Source organism: Bos grunniens, chromosome 22 (genome assembly GCF_055505025.1).
Source record: "Bos grunniens cultivar Pamir isolate PY7600 chromosome 22, Bosgru_T2T1.0, whole genome shotgun sequence".
Taxonomy (NCBI): domain Eukaryota; kingdom Metazoa; phylum Chordata; class Mammalia; order Artiodactyla; family Bovidae; genus Bos; species Bos grunniens.
This window is the reverse complement of record NC_141186.1, coordinates 18178189-18204405: the sequence shown is the minus strand read 5'-3', so window position 1 is coordinate 18204405 and position 26217 is coordinate 18178189. Positions and strand designations below refer to the sequence as shown.

At 49.6% G+C, this 26217-nt stretch overlaps 2 protein-coding genes across 3 annotated transcripts in view; one reads left to right on the top strand and one right to left on the bottom strand.

Annotated features, from left to right (window-relative positions):
- Nucleotides 1–26217, bottom strand: part of SSUH2 (ssu-2 homolog) — a 114569-nt gene that overhangs the window by 18453 nt on the left and 69899 nt on the right. The window lies entirely within an intron of this gene.
- Nucleotides 1–26217, top strand: part of LMCD1 (LIM and cysteine rich domains 1) — a 57092-nt gene that overhangs the window by 27772 nt on the left and 3103 nt on the right. The window contains exons 2-5 of one of the 2 annotated variants that reach the window (XM_086366615.1): nucleotides 1910–1998; nucleotides 8116–8371; nucleotides 12998–13327; nucleotides 21230–25804. In XM_086366615.1, the coding sequence (XP_086222741.1) occupies nucleotides 1910–1998; nucleotides 8116–8371; nucleotides 12998–13327; nucleotides 21230–21349 (795 nt within the window). In that variant the 3' untranslated portion in view covers nucleotides 21350–25804. Of the gene's footprint in view, nucleotides 1–1909; nucleotides 1999–8115; nucleotides 8372–12997; nucleotides 13328–21229; nucleotides 25805–26217 lie in introns of those variants that run through there. The other variant, XM_086366614.1, reaches the window with a different exon arrangement.

The window sequence follows — 26217 nt, the reverse complement described above, 5'->3', positions numbered from 1 at the left end:
AATATTAAGTGTAAGGGGACCATTGTATTTCAACTAGTAGAATCCAATGGGTCAGAAATGAGAGGCAAGGTTTTCTATGCCAGCAGCTTTAGGGAGCAAAGTTCCACCCATGAATCAAAGTACCCTGGCTCAGACAATGAGATGGCTGTGAGCATTGTCTTGGTTTTCCATTTTAAGATGAATCTAACACCAAATAGGCACAGACATGAGCATGCAACCCTCCAAATACACGCCACATGACTCTTCCTCCCCAAGTTGTGAAGATCTGTTAGAACAGCATAGCGTGTGAAGACGTGGTGTGTCAAGTCACCAAGCAGGTGGCATGGAGCTGGGTATTATCATGAGACGAACTGGTGGGGGAGCAGAGAAATAATGTGAAGAGTAACTGTTTCTTTCCATGTCTGTCTTTGAATTCCAACACTAGCAATGATGGTAGCCTCACAGCTTGTCTTTTTCCCACTTAGAAGCAGAGAGGGTAGAGGCATCATGCCCTAAAGAGCATGCTCAGACTGTGACACCCTACCATCCAGCCCTTTTGTACCCTTCTGCCCTTTCACACCTCCTCCTTCTGCTAGGAGTTCTCTTCTTTCTCCTGCCTGCATACATTGCACAACCTCAATTCTGAGCCACCTCCTCCGAGAAGCCTCCCTGATTTCCCACTCAGGTTAACCTTCCTCTGCGCTCCTGAAGTCTATGTGCAAAATAATAGCAGCTACCATCTGTAGTGCCTAAGGTGTTTGTGGACATCACATGCATTATCTCTGTACCCATTTGACAGGTAAGGAAACTGAGGCTTAGTTTGTCCAAGGTCACGCAGCTGCTAAATCATGAAGCTGAGTTTGAAATCCAGGTCTCTCAGGCTCCAAAGTCCATGTGTTTCTACCACACAATAGACAGCTGCCCTTGCCTCAGACTTACCCCTTCCAGGAAGTGTGTGTTTCTTCACCTCCCACTAGACTGTGTGTTCCTCCAGGGCACCACAAGTCTCACAATGTATCCCTGTGCCTGGCACATAGCAGATGCTAAATAAATGCTTCAGTGAGTCAACAGTTTGTGGAATGGGCAGCTTATCCCTTTATCTCACTGGTTGATGGAGCTATGCTTCTATAAAATCCTAGTACACATGGTACCCACCCCCAAGGCAGTCCCCATCCCCAGCACAGAATCAAGTCAGTTTCTCAGCTGGCAGATCCATTTGCTAACCCACTGCTTCTCCAAGTTTCACCTCCTGTGAACCTCCTGGAAATCTCCTTCCAATACAGATTCTGATTCAAAAGGGCTAAGACCCTCAGAGGTGGGGCATTTCCTGCAAGCTTCTGGTGATGCAAGATCCCATTTTGGAGTCGAAATGCATCAGCCAATAGCAGTCAATGCACTTTGGTTACCTTTGGCTGATAATGAACAATAAAACCTGTCTCCCACTTTGTTCCCTTTCCAAAGGATAACCAGATTTCAAATGCTTCTGACTGTCCATGATTTAGCAAAATATTTAAGTTATGCTTTGAGCTATAAACATTTGGCAGCTTGAACATTTGTGCCTGTAGCTTTGGTTTAATCACGCCCTATCAATAAATCACAAATAAATGAGAGAGAAGAAACACTCACTGGAAGATTCCATTCCAGTGACAAGTGGATCAGGGGAGTGGGTGAGGGTGGGAGAAAGAAGCCAATGAACCCCCAGTGCATTTTTATGGGAAGGACTCCACCCTTCCACACCTGCCTACCCTGTGGCCACTTTCCCGGCTGGTCTCCTCTGTTCCTGGTAAACAGTAAAGCCATGGCTTATTCATCTCGAGCCCTTTGAACCCCACACAATTGCTTTACCAGCATGCCAAGTCTTTAGAGGTCAAGCATCTCCGGTCCAAGACGTTTGGAAGGAAAACACCCTCTTTTCTGTCTCCTTTTCCAGATGTCGCTGGGCCAGCAGCAGTCAGCAAGAGGTGTGCCTTGTCTGAGATGCAAGGGGACGTGTTCGGGCTTCGAGCCACATTCATGGAGGTAACGGAGTTTGTCAGGAAAGGCTCTGCCTGCCTTCATTTCTTGGCTGTCCTTTCTGGGAACCCTGGGACTGCTTAGGGTGCATGGGTTGTTGGCTGACTGGCTCGGGAGTGAACGCATTCTTGCTTGGCCTAATTCAGAAATGACAGAAAAGCCCTTGAGGAGCCAAGACGAAGAAGGAGTTCAGGCTTTATAAACCATTTCCAGGTGGAGGCGAGGATGCTTGGGGAAGCGGTGGGCAGTTGTTAGCTGCTGCCTGGTCCAGGCTGGGTAGACCAGTCTGTCCTGGGGTTTGGTGTGTGGGCTTCATCCTCCCCTCCTGCACTATCAGCCCCCCAGGATTCTGATCTCAAAGTGCCCCAGGGATCAAAATAAAAGTCCCTGTGTCAGCAGCACTTGAAAGCCAGGGCCTGGTTTCACGTCCATGCGGGAGGGCGGTGATATCTGGCTTGGACTTGGATTCGCGGATTGTTCTTTTGTTTTGTTTCATTTTTTTTTTTTTCACAACAAGAGGTATTGCTGCCATTCTACACAAGCCTCAGGCACTGTTCACATCAGCATCTGTGTAGCTGGCACCCCTGGAGGTGTGCAGGGCACAGTCTGAGGGGGCCATCCCCCTACCCCTGGGGGAGAGAGGCTAAGCTCTGTAGGGCATGACAACTTAAAAGGAGGTTTTGTCTCCACTGTCAGAGGGTGGCCTTGGGCACTCAGAGAGGGAACCCATCTCAGGAGGTGTTTGTCTCAGAGAAGTTGATTTCCACCATGAGATGGCAGTAACAAAATTATACACTGAGCTGAGCTAAATCTCTTCTACTTGAATGTTGAAGTAACCCTGAGCAGGAGGTGTTAGTATGTCCATTTTACAGATCAGGAAACTGAGGGTGGGTAACGAGAGCCTGGCAACTATGGAGCAGACTTCAAACTCAGGTCTGTGAGTAAAGCCCCATGCCATGCTGCCAGCCATTCTGCACAGAGTCCTGATGTCCAAGATTGTTCCTGACTCTACTCCCAGACACTCCCCACTTCAGAGGAGCTCATATGGGCTTCCAGATGCCAGGGACCGTCAAGGTCATCCAATCCCAACTCCCATCCCCTGCACCAATTCCCCCCCACAGCTAGGACGTCCTCTCCCCACACATCTGTTTTGGCCATGTGAGCTCTTTCTGGCCTTGAAGAGGGTCTGCCTGCCCATCGTCTCACCGTGCCGGTCCTGACGCTGCCATCAGGGTGTCAGAGGATGAGGCTGGCTCTTCATCAGTTCTCCCTGAAGTCAAGAGATGGTGCCTCCCTTTCAGAATTCTTAGGCCCAGGGGATCGTGCTCCCTAAATGTACACATGGAGTCAGTGCCCCAATGCTCCCTTCTCTCAAGGTGCACAGGCCCACGCTGCCTGTTCTCGGGCCTCTGAGAATGGGTGTTTGGTGTATTCTCTCTGGTTTCCTAGTTGTTTATAGCAGGAGGGCAGTTCTGTACACTGTTCCTCTTGGCTGGGAGCGGAAGCCTCTCATCATCGTTTCCATCCTGACATTTTCTCATCATCCTACCGGTTCCCAGAACATCAAGTGAACTTTAATTGAGAAATACAGACTTCAGCCTGTAGGTCCTGCCTGTCCAGGACACAAGCCACATGGCCTCCCATGACAACTATTTGACTTGGCCCTGGAGACAATCTGTCATGAATGAATGTCATTGTGTTCCAGTAAATCTTTATTGAGGGCCACTGAAATTCAACTTTCTCACCATGTTCATGTGTCCCCAAGTAATCACCTTCTTCCGAATCTTTTTCAACCGTATAAAAACTGTTCATAGGCCATATGGAAGGAGGTGATGGACTGAATTTGCCCAGTGGGCTATACTTTGCCAACCCCTGAGGTAGACAAAGCCTGATTTTACAGATAAGAAGCTTGACAGGAGCCTGTGGTAGGCTTGTGTTCAGGCTGAGATTATATCCCAATGTCATGCCTCTTCCACAATTTCGAGTTGCCTGGGACAGCCTGAAGAAATGGCCATTGTGGCACTACCGAGGATCTCTCTAGATGCGTGTATGTCCTCTGTAATCTGGGTGCCTGGAAAGAGCAGGAATGGGACCGAGGAGGTGTGTTCCTCATCTATAAAGTCCCAGAAATGAGTCTGGCAACAAAAACAGCACAAATAAAGGAGAAATAATGTTGACACAATCAAAGGACATCTCATATTTCTCAGCATTTTCTGTTTCAAAGTATTCTGCATCCCAACACCTCTCATAGCATCCTGAGCATCTACATGAACCAAAACTGCCAAAGGGCAGCTTCCTCCCCCAGATTCAAGTACGGAAGCTTTGCGGATGTCAGAGGACCCCATGGAACTCTGGGCTTCCCTTCCTTTCCTTCCTCTTCCTCTTCTCTCCACTTCCAGCTCTGCTGCCGCCTCACCCCCATAAACCAAAAGTGCCCTCACCAGTCTCCTTAAAGAAGGAGTCTCCGCCATGCCTGGCTCACAGAGAACACCGTTGGTCATGCATGTGCATGTATGCTCAGTCGCTCGTCATGCTCGAGTCTTCATGGCTCCGTGGACTGTAGCCCGCCAGGCTCCTCTGCCCATGGGATTTCCCAGGCAGGAACACTGGTGTGGGTTGCTATTTCCTTCTCCAGGGGATTTTCCTGACTCAGGCATCTAACCCACATCTCCTGCATCACTTGCATTGGCAGGTGGATTCTTTACCACTGAGCCACCTGGGAAGCCCATTGGTCATGAATAAAATGTTCCAATTACATAAAACAAGCAACCCCTTCTCATGAGAATGAAAAGAAAAGCCTTCTTGCATTTGCTACCTACCATCTTTAGGGTGCTAATTTATCTTTAGAGATAATTTCCCTAAAGTTATCATTGAGCGTGTCGATTTTAACATGTCCCAAATGACATGCAAAATCCCGGGCTGGATGAAGCACAAGCTGGAATCAAGATTCCCAGGAGAAATATCAATAACCTCAGATATGCAAATAACACCACTTTAAAGTGAAGAGGAACTAAAGAGCCTCTTGATAAAAGTGAAAGAGGACAGTGAAAAAGCTGGCTTAAAACTCAACATTCAAAAAACGAAGATCATGGCATCTGGTCCCATCACTTCATGGCAAATAGATGGGGAAACAATGGAAAGAGTGACAGACTTTATTTTCTTGGGCTCCAAAATCACTGCAGATGGTGATTGCAGCCATGAAATTAAAAGACACTGGCTCCTTGGAAGAAAAGCTATGACAAACCTAGACAGCATATTAAAAAGCAGAGACGTTACTTTGCTAACAAAGGTCTGTATAGTCAAAGCTATGGTTTTTTTCTGAAGTCATGTATGGATGTGAGAATTGGACCATAAAGAAAGCTGAGCGCCAAAGATGTGTTGCTTTTGAACTGTGGTGTTGGAGAAGACTCTTGAGAGTCCCTTGGACTGCAAGGAAATCAAACCAGTCAATCCTAAAGGAAAACAGTCCTGAATATTCATTGGAAGGACTGATGCTGAAGGTGAAGCTCCAGTACTTTGGCCACCTGATGTGAAGAGTCGAGTCACTGGAAAACACCCTGATGCTGGAAAGACTGAAGGCAGGAGGAGAAGGGGATGACAGAGGATAAGATGGTTGGATGGCATCACTGACTCGATGGACACGAGTCTGAGCAAGGTCCAGGAGTTGGTGATGAACAGGGAAGCCTGGCATGCTACAGTCCATGGGGTCGCAAAGAGTCGGGCATGACTGAGTGACTGAACTGAACTGACTGAAATGGCAGCCCACTGAATGCAAACTGGAAGCTTCTCCCCAAATAATGCTTAAAAGGCTTCCTTCTCTTCTCCTGAACACCACACTGCACACCGTGTGTTAAAAACAAGAAGCAAGCCTTGCACTGAAGAAATGTGTTTAACCTTCTATAGCCCACTGTCCTCCAAACTCATCACCGATGAGCACTTTTCCATGTGCCACATCCTGACTTCTCGGGGGAACTGGTCCAGGCAGCAGAACCACCTCAGAGTGTATGCAACTTGCATGGCCCAACCTGATTCTACCTTACGTTACAGTTTCCACCTGATCTTCTCTCTCTCTCCCATCCCCACTGCAGTCTCCTTGAAGGCTGCGATGGGGCCTCCTTCTCTTCATATCAGGCTAGGGGTTCTCCACCTCAGCACTCCCAACAGTAGGGGCTGGATGGTTGTCTGCTGTGGAGGGAGCTGTCCTGTGTATTGTAAGATGTTTAGCAGTAACCCAGACACCAGAGCCCCCCACTGGGACGATCAAAAATGTCTCCATGGTTTAGTCGCTGAGTCATGTCTGACTCTTCCGACCCCATGGACTGTAGCCTGCCAGGCTCCTCTGTCCACAGGATTCTCCAGGCAAGAACACTGGAGTGGGTTACCATTTCCTTCTCCAGAATGTCTCCATGCTCAGCCATAAAAAAGAACAAAATAATGCCATCTGCAGCAACATGGACGGACCTAGAGATTGTTGTACTGAATGAAGTAAACCAGACAGAGAAAGGCAAATATCATATGATGTTGCTTATATGTGGAACCTAAAGAAAAAGGTACAAATGAACTTATTTACAAAACAGAAATAGAGTCACGGATGTAGAAAACAAACTATGATTACCTGGGGATAAGGTTGGGGGAGGGATAAATTGGGATACTAGGACTGATATATACACACTATGATGTATAAAATAAATAACTAATAAGAACCTGCTGTATAGCACAGGGAACTCTACTCAGTACTCTGTAATGACCTATATGAGAAAAGAATCTAAAAGAATCTTTAAAAAAAAAAAGAGAGTGGATATATGCCCATCCATATGTATAACTGATTCACTTTGCCATACAGCAGAAACACAACAGTGTAAATTAACTATACTCCAATAATTAAAAAAAAAAAAAGTGTCTCCAGATATTGCCAAATGCCCCCTGGGGACAGTTCTGACCGTGGTTGCAGTCAGATGCTGATGTAGAGCATCAAGGTAAGCTTCCCAGAGCCCCACAATCAAAATTTGTGCTAACTGATTAAATACATCAATCTCCTGTATTTCGAAGAGAAAGGGAGGCTTCCTCTGAGCACGCCTGGCTGTGAAGCGCTCAGGCAACTGCCCTGACATCTCCCCACTGAGCCCCGCCCCGCCCCACCGAGGTTGTGATGCAGCTCACTTGACCTAACAAGCTCTACATCGCGTGTGTTCCGGCATCTGAGATGCAGCCTGCCTAAGGGGACCCGGCCAGGAAGGGAGGGGAGCGCTTTTCCTCTCACTCTGGGAATTCTGGATAGCTAAACCTTAACAGCATGACACAAAGCTGCCAACTGCTTTTGTTTTTAATTGTCAGAGGGAAGCATCAGGCTTTCAAGTCAGCCTATGAAGCCTCCCCAGGACGCTTTTCTTCTTCCAACCCCAAGACGAAGCCTTGCCAATAGATGTCAATCTCTCCAGCCCGAGGGGTTTAAGCTCATCCTCTTTCCCCCCAAGTCCTGTCCACCAGTTTCTTGAAGAAAACTTCCAGCTGTATTTTAACTTCAGGATGAGTGCTAAAGTGTTTACAAATTGCTGAAGCTCTGAGACTCATGAATCTTGGGAGACAATTTTAATAATTCTTTACAGCAAGAATCAGCAGACTTTTTAAAATAAAGAGCCAGATAGCAGATATTTTAGGCTCTGCAGGCCTCTGATCTCTTTTGTAATTACTCACTTGCTGCTGCCACCCAAACACAGCCACAGACCACAGTAAATGAATAGGCATGGCTGTGTTCCAATAAAACTTTATTTACAGAAGCAAGTTGTGGGCCAGGTTCAGCCCACAGGCTGTGAAGATTCCTGACCTAGAACATCTCCAATGATGAACCAGCCTTTGCCACCCCAATGTGGTGGAAAATTTCTCAAGAGAAAAATTGTGCTGTTCTTTTTACCAACAAAAGTCATACCAAATTCCCCAGAGACAGATTGAGGTGCTGATTCCAAAGGCCTTTTGGTCTCCGGTTACCATTTGTCTGCTGCTAACCTTTTCAAGTTACTAAAGTTAAACTTTGCGCTTGCTTTCCAAAGCGTAGATGCTGCCAGCGGGAGACTCTGCCTCTCTTTTCTGGAGGTTGATCTCACTTGTCCCCATCCCACCCCTCAGGAAAATATGCAAGTCATGCAAATGCAGCCAAGAGGACCACTGCTTGAGCTCTGACCTGGAAGACGATCGGAAAATTGGCCGCTTGCTGATGGACTCCAAGTATTCCACACTCACAGCCCGGGTGAAAGGCGGGGACGGCATCCGGATTTACAAGAGGAACCGGATGATCATGACCAACCCCATTGCCACAGGGAAAGATCCCACCTTTGACACCATCACCTACGAGTGGGCTCCCCCTGGAGTCACCCAGAAACTGGTAAGACAGCTTCCTGCAACCAAGTGGTTATTTCCCTTCTCTTGTAAATAGGAGTCATGCCATGGGTTCCTGAATGTCAAAGACAAGGGAACACAGGTGCAAGGTTATAAGAATGGTAGGAATAGCTATGGTTTCATAGCTGCTCCTACCTCTGGGATCTTGAAGTGAAAACTATCTGGGCCTCATTTTTCCTCATCCATGAAATGGGTAGAGGTGTTCATGGGAATTCCAGCTGCAGTACACAGTTGCTTATGGTTCCCTTTGGGCTCTCTGCTTCTGAATAGAGGATGCTTTATCCTTCAGAATTCTCAGAGTGCTTTTCTTCATCCGCAAGTTGTTCATTTTCCCTCAAAGTGATCTGGGATGTGCCTTTTGCAAGCCTAGGGGAGAACACAGGAACCCTCCTCTCTTCTCCCTAACTCCTGGGCTTAGAAGGGAGTTATGCCAGTTTACTTTACATAACTCTGGGGAAATGGCACCCAGAGAAGGACAAAGCCTAGAGAGAGCAGGTGATTTGCACAAGTCACCCCCCTTCAGCTTCCAACTAAAAGGACCCAAGGAAGGTCCCCGTGAACAAGCCTTACCCCAGACAATTAAGTTGGGAAGCTCCAGACAGCAGGGTCAGAATCATCAGACGTGAGAATTTAAATGAAGCCCCAGGTAGCATCCCATGCAGGCCCCTTCAAGACCCAGAGCAGTGGACTAGTGCCCCTCAAATTTCCACAAGTGCAGAAACTATCTGGAGAGCTTGCAAAAACACATCCAGCAGGCTCAGGGATGGCGTGCCAAGCTCCCAGGTCATGCTGAGGCTGCCAGCTCCTAGACCACATCTGAAATAGCAAGGACCTAGGTGATTTCTACAGGTTAATGAGATTTTAAAAAGCCCTACAAGGTTAGCAATGCAGACCTGCCATTGAATCCCATCCCTCCTGGGAGAAAAGAAGTGCCTTTCCAGTCCTGTGCGGCCCTGGCCCTGCAGGCTCCTCCCGCAGCTCCTGCCTTGCACCCTCACTCAGTACCGGGCAGTGCGCTGACCTCCTGCCTTCCTGCCCTGGACCACTCTAGGCTCTTGCCCTCCTCAGGGTTTGCACATGCTGTTTCCTCTACTTGAAACATCCTTTCCTGGCTCTCTGTATAGCTGGGTCCTTCTGTCAATCAAGCCTCAGACGGGCCTCACCACACTACCCCATCTACAGTTGACGTCACTCATCCCACTAGAATTTTTTCTCTCTCCATTCTCCATGGTCTCCTTAGAAGCTCTTTTATTTATTTATTTTTTATTGAGGGATAATTGCTTTACAGAATTTTGCTGTTTCTGTCAAACCTCAACATGAACAGCCATAGGTATATCCTTAGAAGCTCTTATTTCAAGCTGTCCTTGCCTCATGCAAGCCTGTGCTTCATTATCACCCAGAGCATGCGCACACGTGTCCTGTGCATGGTGCATCCTTCGCCTCACACCGCGCAGAGCGTGCAGCGGGCTTGATGAGTGTTTGTGCCCACGTGACCTCCCAGCCAGTGACCCACCACGTGTGGTCAGTGAGCGGGCTGGACCTGCTCCATAAAAACCCTTGTGACTGGCCCACAAACAGAAGCGCAGGAATTGAGAATAAATATCGGGAACCTCTGTGGCAACTGACACCCAAGTGCGTGATGGCCAAACAAAGCTCTCGTGTGCACAGCCTCCCGTGGCCTGAGAACCATCTCACCAGGCACAGTGAGCCCACAGATTGTCCTGCAATCCAAACCACCCAACAGAACCCCAAAACAAACCTTGATTCTTTACCATAGAAGGTTCAAGCCTGGAGTTTAAGGGAGGAGGGGTGCAGAAATCCCTTCTAGATAAAGCAAAGAGAGACAAAGTTTTGTTTTGTTTTTTTAAGCTTTGCTTTTTGAGAAGCATACTTTCAAAGAACATTTCAGCATGCATGAGGTGCCTGAGCTTAGCCACCCGGTGAGGTAGAGGTCAGTTTACCTGTGAGGGGACACAGAATGGTTCACTGCCCTTTGCCAGCATGAGGGGGTAGGCAGGGGCAGGTCGGGGGCCACAGAGGGAGGCATTGAACAACAGCAGTGCCGGGTTCCGGTGGTTCCGAAAACAGATCTGCCTCCAGCGCCTGGGCCTGGGTGAACCATCACTGGGTCTTCAAGATGTTAGTGGAAACTAAAGCAAGAAGCTCATAAAAGAGCCGGCTGTGGGCGACAGGAACTGGCTGCTGAAAACCTCAAATGCTTCAGCCCCAGCCTAATCAGAGGAAGGCATCGTCGGGCCGTGATTAATGCCGGCTCATAAAACCGCACGGGATAAAGGCCCTTCTGTCTGCCCTGTGTCTGGCCTGCCTGAGCAAGTCACATTTCTGAGATTGGATGACTTTCCTCCCACTCACCCTTCCGACTTTTCCTTAAATTACCAAGTGATCGGGACAGATTACATTTTGGAAATGGCCTGAATCTTGCTCTTTATCACCCTTCCCAACCAGAATAAAAACCAGAGAAATGCTTGAGCTTTTAAAGACTAAAGTCATGATAAACCTAATTGCTAGTATTTATTGAGTACATACTGTGAGCCAGGCGCTATGTTAAGAGCTATACATGCACGGAAAGTGTTAGTCGCTCAGTTGTGTCTGACTCTTTGCAACCCCATGGACTGTGGCCCGCCAGGGTCCTCTGTCCACGAGATTTCCCAGGCAAGGATACTGAAGTGGGTTGCCATTTCCTACTCCAGGGGATCTTCCCGACCCAGGGATAGAAGAACCCGGGTCTCCAGCATTGGCAGGCGGATTCCTTACCATCTGAGCCATCTGGGGGAGGGGGTGCATTACTGCTCGCATTTTACAGAGGAGCAAACAGAGCCTGGGGGGGAGTCCATGCAGGCCTGGCAGTCTCGTGTGCATCGTCTGCCCCTGAACCCAGGGCGGACACCACTGCTCAGCCTCCCACTGATCCGTTTCCCACTGAGCCCTATTGGACCTCAGCATCCTTCTCAACACCGCACTCTAGGCTGCCAGGACTGACCAGGATGTGCATGGAATGTGAAGCCCATTTACTGTCCTTGTCTGACAGCTGGAGAAGATCAGGAAAAGCAAAATCGGGACTGGGCCTTCTGACCTCAGAGTCCGTGTGTCTCCTCCTGCCCAACCCTGGGAAAGAGCACCTTTATCCTCCACTTTTCTCTCTGATCTTTGATTTGTCTCCTGGTAAAGCCTGATTCTGGGAACCTCTTCCCCAAGAATTCTCCACCAGAGGGCAAAGCACCAAATGATTCAGAAAAGTCATCCAGTCTTACACCAAAGATTGGTTTAGGACCTAAAGCAGTCTTCCCAACTGATCTGAGAAAAGGCCTCTTGCTAAAGGTTTTGGGAACATGACCTTGGTTGGCTTCCTAGAGAGATTGCTGATTCTGACCCAATCTCTCTTTCCATCGCCCCCTTCCCAAGTCCATGCCAATGATGGCAACTGTCTGAGAGCTATGCTGAGGTGGGTTCTGACACCCTCATTGGGGTTGATTATTAATGTCTGCCATGTGTGAGTGAGTAGGGAGTGGTAGCATAGGCCTCAAGCCAGCCAGGATCACAAAACACACACCAGCAGCAACCAGAGGCTGGGGCCTTATCAGTGCAAAGGCAGAGAGCTGGTACCCAGCTGGGGCTTTAAGCTGCAACAGGAAAAGTAGGTCTCTGTCTCCAGGATGCCAGCCAGGCACCCCTTAGCTCTGCAGGTCACACACACGGTCTCAACCACAGGGTTGATTTATAAAGTTAAGCAGGGAGGGGTGCAGGCCCTAGAAGGTGGGAGCCACACAGAAATCCAGGGCCTGGGCATCCTGGCACCAGTCAATGCTTCCACAGAAGGCAGCAGCCACGGGCCATGGGCATCAGGCCATCCGGCGGGAGGGTTAGGGTCAGGGTTGGGCACAGAGGTGGGAAACAGTAGCAGAGTATAAACAATTTGCATTTCACACTTTCTCAAGCTGTGTGGCCTTGACCTTTATCTCCCCATACCTGGGACCCACCTGAGTGTAAGATTTCTACTCATTTTAAAGAAAAGCAAGCCAGCAAACTAATGAAAGGCCAATCGGACGGTTATCCATGGCCATATTTATAGTCAGATGGTCTACCATCTATCCCAGCCGTATCAGTGTGGAAATGTTATTGACCTGAGACCTTGTCGATTCTACTATTAGAAGGGGCCTTTGCATATTTTAAAATTAATAAACCATGAAATGCCTTCTGCCTATAAGGATTTAATTATACTTTGCTAAGAAAAGCGATTTTAAATGAGATTTTTTTTTTTTAATGAGAAGCATTGCCATGAGGTAAACGAGGTAAAAATCTTCAGTTTTTAAGGAAACAAAATCCATGTTGCAGAGCCGGCAGATCTAAAATGAAAGTCTACTGAAATTATCCCATTCTCATCAAGCATGTGAAGCTGTGGTTACGACTTGGGGGAAAGTGGAAGCTTGTTCAGGCCTCCTTTGGGTGTTCCCCAAAGATTCACCCCTTTTCTTCCTTGAGACTAATCCTTGGGTTTTCCAGAAACCTGCAGGAAACCACAGGTCTTGCCAGGGCTTAGATCTCCCATGCCCGGGTGCATGGGAATCACGGTGCTGGGTCACCCCCTCCCCAGGGCCTGCAGTACATGGAGCTCATCCCCAAGGAGAAGCAGCCGGTGACCGGCACCGAGGGCGCCCTCTACCGCCGGCGCCAGCTCATGCACCAGCTCCCCATCTACGACCAGGACCCCTCTCGCTGCCGCGGACTTTTGGAGAACGAGCTGAAAGTGATGGAAGAGTTTGTGAAGCAATATAAGAGTGAGGCCCTAGGTGTGGGCGAGGTGGCCCTCCCCGGGCAGGGCGGCTTGCCCAAGGAGGAGGGGAAGCAGCAGGAGAAGCCTGAGGGAGCCGAGACCGCGCCCCCGACCACCAACGGCAGCATCGGTGACCCGTCCAAGGAATACGTAAGTCTCTCCCACCCCTCCGTCCATCCATCCATTCATGCCTCGGGTCTGGATGAAAATGCCCAGGTCAGGGCTGCAGGGTTAGGGCCCCAGCTCCAGGCCCTGTTCCTTCATTCCTGCATCCATCTATGGTCATGGTCCAGAGGTGGTCACAGACAAGCAGACCCCACCAGCTCAGAGAAAGGGCATCTCTCCTTGCTCAATGGTGAGGGTGGGCTTGGGGGAGGAGGGGAGGCCCCCTCTGGCCTTGCAAGAGTCACTAGGAGTCCCCCAGGCCTTTGGGCTCTTCAGGGGATGCCTGTGTTGCCTTCAAGAGGTGAGCATGCCCTAAAAGAGGTGAGAGTCTCAGAGCACAGCACAGTCAAAGGACTGAATGAAGTGCCAGGTGGCTGATGGTGGTGGTACTGGGGGGCTGGCAAGATCAGCAGAGGCACATTTCCTGAAGAGTCATGCACTCCATCCATCCATCACTCAAGGATCCATTAGCCTGTACTGTCTGCTGAGATCCAGGAAATTAAACAAGCAGAGGACCCTGTCCCCATACTGGGATGTCATAGACTTAGGACTTTACTCCAAGGGCCATAGAGAACAGTGGTGGGCTTGAGACTGGGGGCCACGTGGGGCTATCTGCTAAGTTTCATGGGACCCCCAACCCCAACCCCCATCAGTCAAGAGGCCCTGTGACTCTACGTGACATTTGGAAATATGAGTCCCAATCCATCAAGCAAATCACCTGCCTTGCTGGCAACAGGCAAGAGTCACCCACGTTAGCCAGGAACCCCAGGGAAATGCCCACCCAAATGATGCTGTCACTACATCAAGAAGGGGTTTCTCTTCTCTGTAACTCACACTTGCTATCCGAAACCTGCGTCCTGCATTTCCAACGCCCACCCCATGGGCACATTCATTTGGGATTGCCATCTGATGAACTTGAAGACAAAAGAATGAAACTAATTTTCCTTAGCACAAATTAGTGCTGGTGTTGAAAAGACCTGTTTCTCAGGAAGAATTCACACCCCAGGAATTGATTTTTAAAAATTACATGCAGTGACCATGTTTTCAGACACCAGCCCCCTACCCAGCCCTGCTCTCTATCCACCCTCCAGTAGCCATCGCCTCTTAACAACTAAGTACTGTGGAATTCCAAATTGGAAGGCAGCTTCTTTAAGTCTGTGACATCTCCCAGTTGCCATTCCCAGGAGAGAAATGCTGATCTGAGAACGTATTTCATCCTGGATTCCACATGTTTGGACAGCGTGGAAGTAGGGCAGAGGCAGCCTAAGATCCCAGGTCCTTGGCAACAGCCAGCTCTAGGAAATGGCTCTGACACTTTAGAAGCATTTAAACAAGACCAGACAGTAAATAGGGAATGCACAGGAAGGTGATATTGGTGGGTTGAGCTGGTTAGGGAAGACAGACTTTTCCTTCCCTTGTAGTTGTTGTTCAGTCGCTAAGTCGTGTCCAGCTCTTTGTAACCCCATGGACTGCAGCACGCCAGACTTCCCTGTCCTTCACTGTCTCCCAGAGTTTGTTCAAATTCGTGTCCATTGAGTCGATGATGCCATCCAACCATCTCATCCTCTGTCTCCCCATCTTCCTCCTCCCCTCTATCTTTCCCAGCATCAGGGTCTTTTCCAATGAGTCAGTTCTTCGCATCAGGTGGCCAAAGTATTGGAGCTTCAGCATCAGTCCTTCCAATGAATATTCAGGATTTATTTCCTTTAGGATTAACTGGTTTGATCTCCTTGCAGTCCAAGGGACTCTCAAGAGTCTTCTCCAGCACCATAGCCCCTTCCTTTTCCTAAACCTGATCTTCATTAGATAACTAATTGTGTCACTACTGGACTCACATCCGTTACCCACTCTAGACACTGAGGTCCTGTCTTGTCTGTCTCTGTAACCGAGGGCTACAAATCAAACCACCCCATCTCTGCAGCAGGTACCACTGATATAATATACAGAGAAGGTGCTTGATAATTATGTGATGCATGAATGAATGAATGTTGAAACTAAATTGATCCTCTAAAGATGGGGACCACTTGGGTGGCTGTTTTGCTTGAGAGGACAATGAGATTTCAAGTTTACATGCCTTGATCATCTTCTGTGTGCTACATGCTACGTTCACCACTTTCAGGTCTCGGATTAATTCAGACCGTTACCTGGTGGGTGGATTTCACAACCCTGTATTATAGGTGGGACTTCCCAGGTGTCGCAAGTGGTGAAGACTCCACCTGCCAATGTAGGAGAGGCAAGAGAGGCGGGTTCAATCCCTGGGTCAGGAAGATCCCCTGGAGGAGGGCATGGCAACCCACTCCAGTATTCTTGCCTGGAGAATCCCATGGACAGAGGAGCCTGGTGGGCTATAGTCCACGACATTGCAAAGAGTCAGACATGACTCTTTGCACACATGTGTTGCAGGTGAGGACTCAGGGATTCAGAGAAGATAGGTAGCTTGTCTGAGGCCCCATCGTTTCTGGGGGAGAGTGGGGTGGTCAGACTCCGGATCTGATACTGTTTCTACTGTGTGATGCTGAATATAGAACCCTGCCCGTTACCTGTATTTAACTCAGTGTTTATCTCCTCAAAGCCAGGGAGCAAATTCTATTAAGGTAACTAATAGGCTGTAGACTGTGTGTCCCTGGCAGCCCCAACCCAGGGGGCAGCATATCAAGGAGACGTGGGTGCTGGCCGGCCTGTGTGCCGGGCTCCCCTTGTTCTCATAAAAGGGCAGCAGGACAGCCTCCAAAGCCAAATGTCAGGCACAAATCTGACTTTAGCTCCCCTGAGGAGGGAAATGAACTTGGCTAGAATCCATCGGGGCATTCAACCTAAGAACCTGGGTACAGGGAGGAAGCATAGAACTGACATTCCAAATCAGTGATGTGTGAAAGAGGAGGCAAAAAGAAGGACATGTGACATGCAGTACACTGGAGCTACGACTGTAACACACCATGCTTCGTCATCCTGATGGTGAGCGTCAGTGCTGTTGCTGGCCTTTGCTGAACCAAGGACAGTGCTAAACAGGGAGCATCTGATGTAGAGCTCCCAGCCACAGGAGGTGAGGCTGTGGGGTTCAAACCAACCTCTGTCAGCCCCCAAGCCCATCTTCCTGTTTCCCAAAGCTTATTGCCCAGAAAGCTCATGGATATGAAGCTATTAAAGGGCCACATGGCCGTGTAAAGGGGACATCAGGGTTTCTTTCAGGCTGGACTTCTCAGAGCCTTCAGAAGACTATGGCAATGTCTAAAAGCACCTGGCACCCTGGCTAAAATCCAGCGGGCTGGGTCCCACCCCAGACTGGTGGGTGCAGGTGGGGCCTAAGACTCAGCATTTCCAACAAGTCTCCAGTCTGATGCCAATGCTGGGCTGGGGGCCACCCTTTGAGAACCACTGCTATAGAGGGTTGAAAATGACCTGATGTATAAGCTCAGCCAAAACGATATCGCCAATGAGGGTCCGTGAGATGCTAACATGGGCGTGTTCTAGACGTGTGTGGCCTCCCCCTGCCCGGCTTCGGGCGTCCAGCTTTGAGAACACTGTCAGCACTCTCGAATTCTTTGAATTGCCCACGGGGAGTTCAGGGAACACTTGCAGATAATACAGCCCCCCGCTCTCTCCCGGCCCTGATCGCCCCAGCCGGGAGCTCACAACACTCTGCTCTCAGCAGCCAGAGGCCAGGAGCCCCACCCTCGGAGCCTCCACAGCCTGCACCCCACGGTGGTCCTCCCCGGCGCTCACTCGGCTCCGTCCTGAGGCTGGGTAGCCTGTTACCTTGGAAACCTTGGGAGGAGCCTGGACCGCAGTGACCCCAGGGTCGGACTGCCGACTCCTCCCTCCACCAGACTGACCAGACCAGAGGAGCATTCCTGCCAAAGCCTGTTCGGAGTCATCCGTATGGAATCCCTGCCCACGGGCTGAGTGCTGGGTGAAGCCGGAGAGCGGCGGCATGGCAGGAGCAGCGGGTCCCTGGAAGTGCCACTCTGACTCTGTGCTTAGGAGAGGTGGCAGCATGGGAAATGACCATAAGAGTCAGCCCTCTTCGTGAGGAAAAGTCACAAAGGAAAATCCCAGGTACCAGCTTGTCAGCTGTCACTCTGAAAGCAGGCCCTTTAAATCACTGAGGCCAAGTAAACCCCCCAATATTCAGCCTCCCTCTCTCTCCCTGAGTTGTGCGTGGAGTGAGGAGGGGGGCTGGCATTGCACAGCAGTCTCATTCATCTCTTTGAATCACCCAAACAACCAGTGAGAGAGGGTGGGGTTGTTATACCCATTTTACAGATGTGGAGTCTGAGGCACGGAAAGGTTAACTGGTTTGCTAGTGAGATTCCAGCCCAGGTCCTTCTGCGTCACTAGCCCTGGGGGGTCTCGGCAGAGTGGGGACAAAGCAAAGGCGCGGGGACTTCTGTTTGTTGGGGTGAGAGGCGATGTGTGGACTCACAGCCCAGACAGCAAAGAATTTGGGGGCAAGTCAGGAACAAGGGAAGAGCTTGTCTGCCCCACTCCAATCCCACCTGCCATGGGTTCCCAGGGGTCTTGGGGGCTTTGAAGCATCCCATGGTCAGGAAGCTGCCCACCCCAGCAGCCTGGACTACTCCACAGCCGCACGGCAGGGCCCCGCATCCAGCTCCCAACCCCTCCCACCTGGATGGATCCCACAGACACCGGACCTTGATGCACTGACCGTGAACGGCTCTACCAGACCATTGCCCTGCGTTTACAGAGCCTACTGGATATGTTCTCAGAAATTAAATATACAGATTTCCTGGGCATGGTCATCCTGCCCAGGAATTTCCTCCCTTCTCTACACCCCAAACTTGTAACCGAAGAAAGAAGCAAGCAAGCCAGGACATAGCATTTAATGTCATCTCCGCCCTTCCGTATTTTTCATTCCTGCCAGGAGCCCCCCAGCTCCTGCCTCACAGGCCAGGCCACGGCCCCAGAGAAGATTAAAAGGAGAACAGACTGAAAGAAGCGAAGACATTTCTGGAAGTCGTAAAGATGTGTTCCTCAGGTCCCAAATGACAGTGGACCTCCCCCGACCCCGTTTCCCCACAAGAATGCACAGAGGAGGGACCGGAGGCCTGGGTCCCCTCCCTCCCGTGAGCCAGCCTCGCAGATGGAAACTTACAGCAGCTGGCAGCTCAGCCCAACTCCAGGCCTGACGGGGACATATTTGTGGGCAAGGGACTTCCAAAGCTTGGTCAGAGCAGATGTTTGGCTTGTGGGCTGGCAGGAGAGCCAGTCTCTCTCTGCACACTTGAAACCACCACCCCATGCCTAAGAGCCCCATCTGAGCTGAGGACCGAGGGTCAAAGGCCCAAGAGGCAGCCCTCCCAGTTGCCATGGTTACCAGGCTCCTCCACATCCGCCTGCCTCCTCCTTTACGGCGGAGATATTTTAATGACATTAAAGGAGATTTTCTTTTCCACAGAAAATTCCTTTCATCCCACTTTTGATACTATAAATACTTCTCCGTGTTGCCACATAAGGTTCACAAGTATCTTGCCCCGCCCTGCCCCCCTTGAAGTGGGCCACGTAATAGTCCATTGACTAAAACAGGGCTTTTATTTTCCTGTTGGAGGTTACTCCGTGACAATGATGACATGGAGGGTGGTGTCGTCTGCCACTCACTGATGACCTATGTCGTGCCAAGCACCACGCCAGGGGCTTCTCATGGCTGTTTTATTCAATTCTAAGAATTACTCGACAAAATAGACCCTCCCCTAGCTAGTCGTCTAACTGGTGAGTGCTGAAGCCAGAACTGGAACGCGGGCCAGCCTCACCCCAAACCCCGCACGGACTCCAAACAATGGGAGCTCCCCGACTTCCAGAGCTCCCAGGGGGCCTGGGCACCATGTGAGGCTGCTGCAGTGGAGATGGCCACACATGAGCCTTGTCCCTACTCTCCCTCTGTAAGGACATGCTTGTCAAAGGGGGACCAAGAACACCCCAGGCCGACAGTCTCTCTTCCAAGTGTAGCATTTAAGAAGACTTTGTGGCTCCCACCTCCCCCTTCAGCAGACCACCAGTGAGGGAGACTTGGTTACACACCTGACATTCTACCTCGCTTGGCAGAGCGCCCCCTCCCCAAGGACCTGGGCTGAGAAGACGTGGGAGGCAAAGCACGGGGTGGCTAAGCACTTGCCAGCATCAGGGCCCGCCTTGTGTCACAGAGGAGGACACCGAGGCTCAGACAGGCAGCCGAGTCATCCAAGGTGCCCCCAAGAGGAAGCAATGCTGGGACTCTGTACAAAAGCCCAGGACCCTGACCACCGCGCCTGCACCATCCCATGCAGTCTGAACCTGAAGGAGCCGGGGAAGATGCCGGTGTCGGGGCCCGGAGCACAGGGGGCGGAAGATGCCCGCCACAACACCGGGCCAGGAAAGAGCAGAGAGACGGGGCGGGGAACCAAACTACTCTGGGATGCACGAGGTTGCAAAGCCAAGATGGTGAGTAATCGCCATAAGAGGAAACGGGGAGATGCTGTTTATGAATAAATTGTTGAGTATTTGTGTTGGAGGGAAGCCAGCGCCTGGATTCAAGGCCCTTGTGTTAATATTTACTGTGTTATAGTGGTGAGCTTTTCACGAGGTAATCTGAGTTTAGACTGGGGAGACCTTTGGATAAGAGCCTTCCAGAAGGGAAGGGCATGATTGGGACAGAACTGCTGGCCACCCTGACGGAGAGGCTGTGGCTGGTTTGCAAGGTTCTCGGGGCCTGCAGACTTGTCTCTGAAGGCTAGCATGTCTCGTCCCTGGAGGTAGTTCTCTGGCCGTGGGACCTGGGGCCACTGGCCTGGACCTGCTGTTTCCTGAAACGCGGTGTGTTGGTTACTTCCACTTCGGAAGCCTGAATGACTCTGCGTGCCCGCATGCGCTGGACCTGTTACCTAGGGCCACGCAGCAAACCACCCCAGGATGCAGCAGCTCAGAGCACTGATGTCTGTGTTGCTCACAAATCAGCAGTTCGGGTAGGGCTCAGCGGGCTAGCCTGTCTCCGGCCATGATGCTGGGAAGACGGAGAAGGCTGGGGCTGAACCATAGCAGGGGCCTTGGCCTCTCCCTCTATCTCTGTGTTTTCTCTGCGTAGTTGCCCTAGAAAGGGGGCCTCAGGATTTTTTCCCAGTCCCCCGTCTCCGCCCCCACCAAAACTCACAAAAAAGAGTTGGTGGAAGCTGAGCTGCCTTTTATGATCTGCCTCGGGAATCGACAGCATCAAGTCTGCCACATTCGGTTCTACAGAAATGAGTCACTAAGGCAGGACCCATGTGAACAAAGGAATCAGACACCCACTGGTGGGAGGAAGGTCCACAGAGCTGCCAGCATCATTTCCACACATCACAGTGGGCGGAACCCAGCCCTACAGGGTCTGAGCTTTCGAGGCAACTGAACCTAGCACGCTCCTCCGCTTTCTCAAAGCAGTTGTTTACAAAGACCCGAAGTACGGGATAGACAAAAGCCTCTCATTTAGACCCTTGCTTTCACCGTTTGAACAGGGACAGGGCGAACCTTCAGCGTGAAGAGACGTTCACGGGAGAAATGTCACGTATGTTCTACTTATGACAGGTCTGGGGACTTCCCTGGTGGTCCGGGGGCTAAGAATCCATGCTCCCAGTGCAGAGCGCCTGGGTTTGATCCCTGGTCAGGGAACTAGATCCCACATGCTGCAACTAAGACCCAGAGTAACCAAATAAATAAATATTAAAAAAAAAAAAAAGAAAAGAAAGGTCTGTGCGACAGCTCCTCTCCCCAAGGGACGACAGTCTGAAAACTAGGTCACATGGCAACCAGTACATGGACGGATTCCCATGAGGAAGCTCTGATTATAGCCAGTTGGAAGTCTGAATGAGAACCCACTGACATGCCAATGATCAATGTTCTTCTCTGCTCCTTTTAACCCAGTCCCAAAGGACTTCTACTGGACCACGCTGTCTCCTCCAGAGGGGACATCGCCTGGGAACGACTATATTGAGCTTTCTTCAGAACAGTATAGAACTGGAGCATCCCAGGAATTCAAATTGACTTTTGCGCCAACTGAACCTAACTGGTGATGTCATTTTTGCTGAGTTTATATATATAAGGTCATGTTTAAATGCTCTATGACAGTGGTTCGTGAACTGTGGTCCCCTGATTACCCCAGCATCCCCTAGGAGTCTGCAAATTCCTTCCCCACCCCCAGATCTACTCATCAGACCCTGCAGGGTTGGGGAGGTGCTGTACCTCCCTGTCTGGAACCGGAGAGCATGGTCTTAGAGGGGGTACGATGGGAGAAGGAGACGAGCAGGCCTGCCAAGCCAGGGACTGGTTGTAGCCGAGTCTGGGGGAGTGACAGGATGGAAGTCGCCTGACTTAGTTCTCTGGCCTTGTACAGAGAGAGAGAACAGACATGGAAAAACAACAGAGCCCGTGGGTGGGAGGAATGACCTCCTCACACTCCACGTGCCCTTGGTCCTACTGAAAGGAACCCAAGCCTCCAAACCAGAAGCAGATCCTGCCTGAGACATCGTTGTCATCTTAGGAAATGGATTTAGCTCCTCTAAGCCTCAGCTTTTTATAAATAGGGCTGGGTAGGGATGACAGTAGATTTTAGCTAATTAGTACTGAACCGTTATAAAGTTCGTTATTCTAGGATCTCACTTAATCCATGTACCAGGCCTATGATGTTCTGAGTATCTTTAGTAGTATTTTCCATTTGACAGATGGAAACTACTAAGGCACAGAGAGGTTGGTTAACTTGCCCAAGGTCACACAGCTAGCCCCCTCCCCACTCAAGCATCCACTGCAGTTTAGAAACTGTAATCCTCAGTACTGAGGATGATAGAATAAGTTTATGGAAAGAAAGGCAGCCCCCGGATCACGGGACCCAGGCAGGCTGGGCCTTCGGACTCCTGGTTGCCAGGATGCCCCTGGTGGCTGAGGGGCCGCCAGATTGATAGAACCAGGACACTATCAGATCTCTAATCCTTTGAGACCACAGGGAAGGGGGCATGGAAAACAGTTCAGAGGCAAGAAGAAATTGGTTCCTGATGCATGTTGACGGGACTTACTAATCAAATATCATGTTTTCGTAAAATGGCAGTGACGCTGTTTTCTTTAAAAAGGATCGGCTTAAAAGAAAAAGGACTGGCTACTGGTAGTAATGAGGTACAGAGCAGGAATGCTGGGGGACAATGAGGGAAAAGACACTCCCCAAAGAGGCCCTGACAGAGCCCTTTCAGACAGTGCTCCCAGAATTCTCCCACGGCATGAACCAGAACTCGGCACTCTTGGCTTCCAGAACCAGCACAGGCTCCCCATTACCTCCAGAGTGAGGTCCCAACCCACAGTTCAGAGTCACCCGTGATCACCCCAGACTGCCTCTCTGCCTCTCTGAGGCACCCCTCACATCCCTCTGCTTCCTTCTGTGGGTCGCAGGCACCTGCCAGCACCACCACTCCCCCCACCCCGCCCACCCCGCCCCAGGCACACCCAGGTGATTTACATCCCTTCCTTTTCCCACCTCTGTGTTAGAAAAACAGCTGGAAATTTGAAGTTGGGAGCCCCACTGATGTTGCCTGGTGATACCTGACCAGGCATGATGGATGGCCAGAAAGCCCTTCTGTGTGGGAGAACAGGGGCTGGAAACTTCATTCTGTGAAATATGGAAAGACAGATGGATAGGAAACTCACTTGGTTCTCAAACAGCCCTCGCCAGACAGCTGACACTTCGCAGCTATGCTTAAGAGATGTGACAATCAATGAATGTGGATGCGTTATCTGTTTTTCCCATAAGGCTTCACAGGTGGCTCAGTGGTAAAGAATCCACCTGCCAATGCAGGAAATGCAGGTGCAATTCCTGGGTGGGGAAGATCCCCTGGAGGAGGAAATGGCAACCCACTCCAGTGTTCTTGCCTGGAGAATCCCATGGACAGAGAAGCCCGGCGGGCTACCGTCTGTGGGGTCGCACAGTTGGACATGATGGAGCAGGCATACACAGGCAGGCTCTGATGAGTTCCAGGTGAGCTGGGGCTCAGTCATGTGCAAAGGGACAGGGTTTCGCTCTGGGGAGGAACTCACACACATCATTCTTGTGGGCGTAAATGAAACCACAAATCCAGTATGGTCCAGGGCACGTCGTCAGGCAGCCAGGACTAATTAATCAAACGCATTCCTATCTGGGCACGCGCTCAGCCACGGCTGTGCTTAGGGACCACTCTCAGTACATGGGCTTATTTTGTCACTTGGTTTTCTTTCCCTGATTATCACCATTTTAATTGTATTTCTTCATTTAAAAGAATATATTAAGTATGCAATTAAAGTATATAAATAAGACAAAGTGTTTAGGCTTTGACTATATGCCTACTCATCTTTACATAGCAAAACAATAAATATCTCTATTTGGGCTGACTATAATTAGTGCTTAGTAAGACAGTATGTTCATTTCAAGCCATGGGTCAACAAGCATTTCTATAGAGGCCAGGTAATCAATTAATTAGGTGTTATGGGCCAAGAGTTAAAATCAGTGATATCACATAAGAACTTTCTGTGGCAAGAGAGAAAATTAATGTCTACAACTTTTTGAAATTCAAAATAAAGTAGGATAATTAAGACAGGCTTTTACAGTACATGTTGTACTAGTCAACTCGGGCTGCCATAAAGAATATCATAGACCAGGGGGCTTAAACAACAGAAATGTGCGTTTTTACAGTTCTGGAGGATAAAAGTTCAAGCTTAAGGTGCTGGCACGATTGGGTTCTGGGGAGACCCCTCTTTCTGGCTTGTAGAGGGCCCCCTTCTCAGTGTTTCCTCACATGGCTTTCCCTGTGAGTACACCCAGAGAGAACAGAAGGAGCCAGCCATCTCTGGTCTCTCTTCTTCTAAGGACACAAGTCCTGTCTGATTAGAACCCCACCCTAATGACCTCGGTTAACCTTAATGAACTCCTTAAAGGCCCTATCTCCAAATACAGTCACACTTTAGGGCTACAACATATTAATTGGGGGAGGTGAACCATTCAGTCTGTAACACAGGCCTGCTCGTGAAAAATGGAATTCTTTGGGGGCAGAAAAACATGCCAGTAAATTGGAGTTCAAACGTAAGATGCATTTGAAGCTGATGGTTCCTATAAGAACAGGCAGAAGCTGTGTTTGCCACAGCTGTGCCAGCACTGATGGAAAGACCACCCAGTGGAGTAGAAAGAACCTCGGCTTTGGGGTCAGGCTGGGCCCGTGTTGAAATCCCAGCTTTGCTTCCTGTCAACGGTTGCTACTCGACAGTGACTGAATCTCTGTGAACCTGGGTTCTGCCCTGTTTGGGGGGTATGGGGGAGGGGGAGGGAGGGAGCAGGACATACAGGTCTCCCTAAAAGGAAAATAACTCGAGAAGGGAAAGTAACTCTCTTGGGTTTCCACAAGGGTATCAGTCAGGAGTGAAACGGAGAAGGCAATGGCACCCCACTCCAGTGCTCTTGCCTGGAAAATCCCATGGACAGAGGAGCCTGGAAGGCTGCAGTCCATGGGGTCTCTGAGGGTCGGACACGACTGAGCGACTTCACTTTCACTTTTCACTTTCATGCATTGGAGAAGGAAATGACAACCCACTCCAGTGCTCTTGCCTGGAGAATCCCAGGGACGGGGAGCCTGGTGGGCTGCCGTCTATGGGGTCGCACAGAGTCGGACACAACTAAAGTGACTTAGCAGCCGCAGCAGCAGGAGTGAAAACACCCACGCATAATACTGGATATACACCTGCCCCCGGGAGATGACAACCAGTATCACCTTCACCACTGGAGTTCTGGGGAGGGGGCGAGAACTCCAGAACAACTGGAAAGATTTTACAGATTGAGGATGCCGTCTGGATAGGATGTGATGAGAACAGCCATTTACCTCTGTGGTAAATACCAAATATTTGACCAGAACCCCTCCACGGTTATTAAAAACAAGGCAAGTCTGAGAAACTATCATAGCCCAGAGGAGCCTGAGGAGACATGGTCGCTATCCGTAATGCAGGATCCTGGATGGGATCCCAGAAGAGGAAAGGGACATTAGGTAAAATCTAAGCACATTTGGAGAAAGTTTGGACTTTAGTTAATAATAACATATCAGTACTGGTTACTTGATTGTGACAAGTGCACCATATTCATGTAAGATGCCAAGCAAACAGGACGGTGGGTGTGGGGTCTGCAAGATGCAAGAATCCTCTGCACTAGCTGTACAATTTTTTCTGCAAATTGAAAACTTCTAAAATTTTAAGTTTATTAAAAGGCAAACCCTGCACAGGTAAAAGATTCATTCAAAGTGCAAGTGGACGAGTGGGGTTTACTGTGTTGAAAACAGGGATGAGAGGCTGGTTGGTATGGTTTCAGACTGCATTAACTTGCTTCTGAGAAACTGCCACTTGTCAAATTTTGATTAATAGCAAAGAAAAATAGTTCAATTATCTGGAAGGGCTATCTAAAAATGCCTTTTTCAATTCCTCAGAAAACCCCTTAATGCAAAAGATGAAAAGCTAAAGCAGTCACAGGAAGTGAGAAATTCTCTACTGAGCCAGTCATTAGAGGTCTGCAAAAATGTAAACAAGTCCACACTCTGACTCAATGTTCCTGTTTTGGAAAACACAGTTATTTACAATTACAAATATTTACATTGACATGTTGTTGGTTTTCTATTTTTAGTGAATTAATAAGTAGTTATTTAACTTTTTCCTAAGTTATGATTTCTCATATGGTAAATACCATGAGCTATTAACCCATATGAACAGAAACTCTTGGAGGTTCTCAATAATTTTTTAAGAGTCTAAAGGCCCTGAGAACAAAATGTGTGAGAATCACTGGACTAAACAAATACTTCAGTCCTCACAACTCCCTGCTAGGTAGGTAGTAGTATTATTCCACGTTGCACGTGAGAAAACTG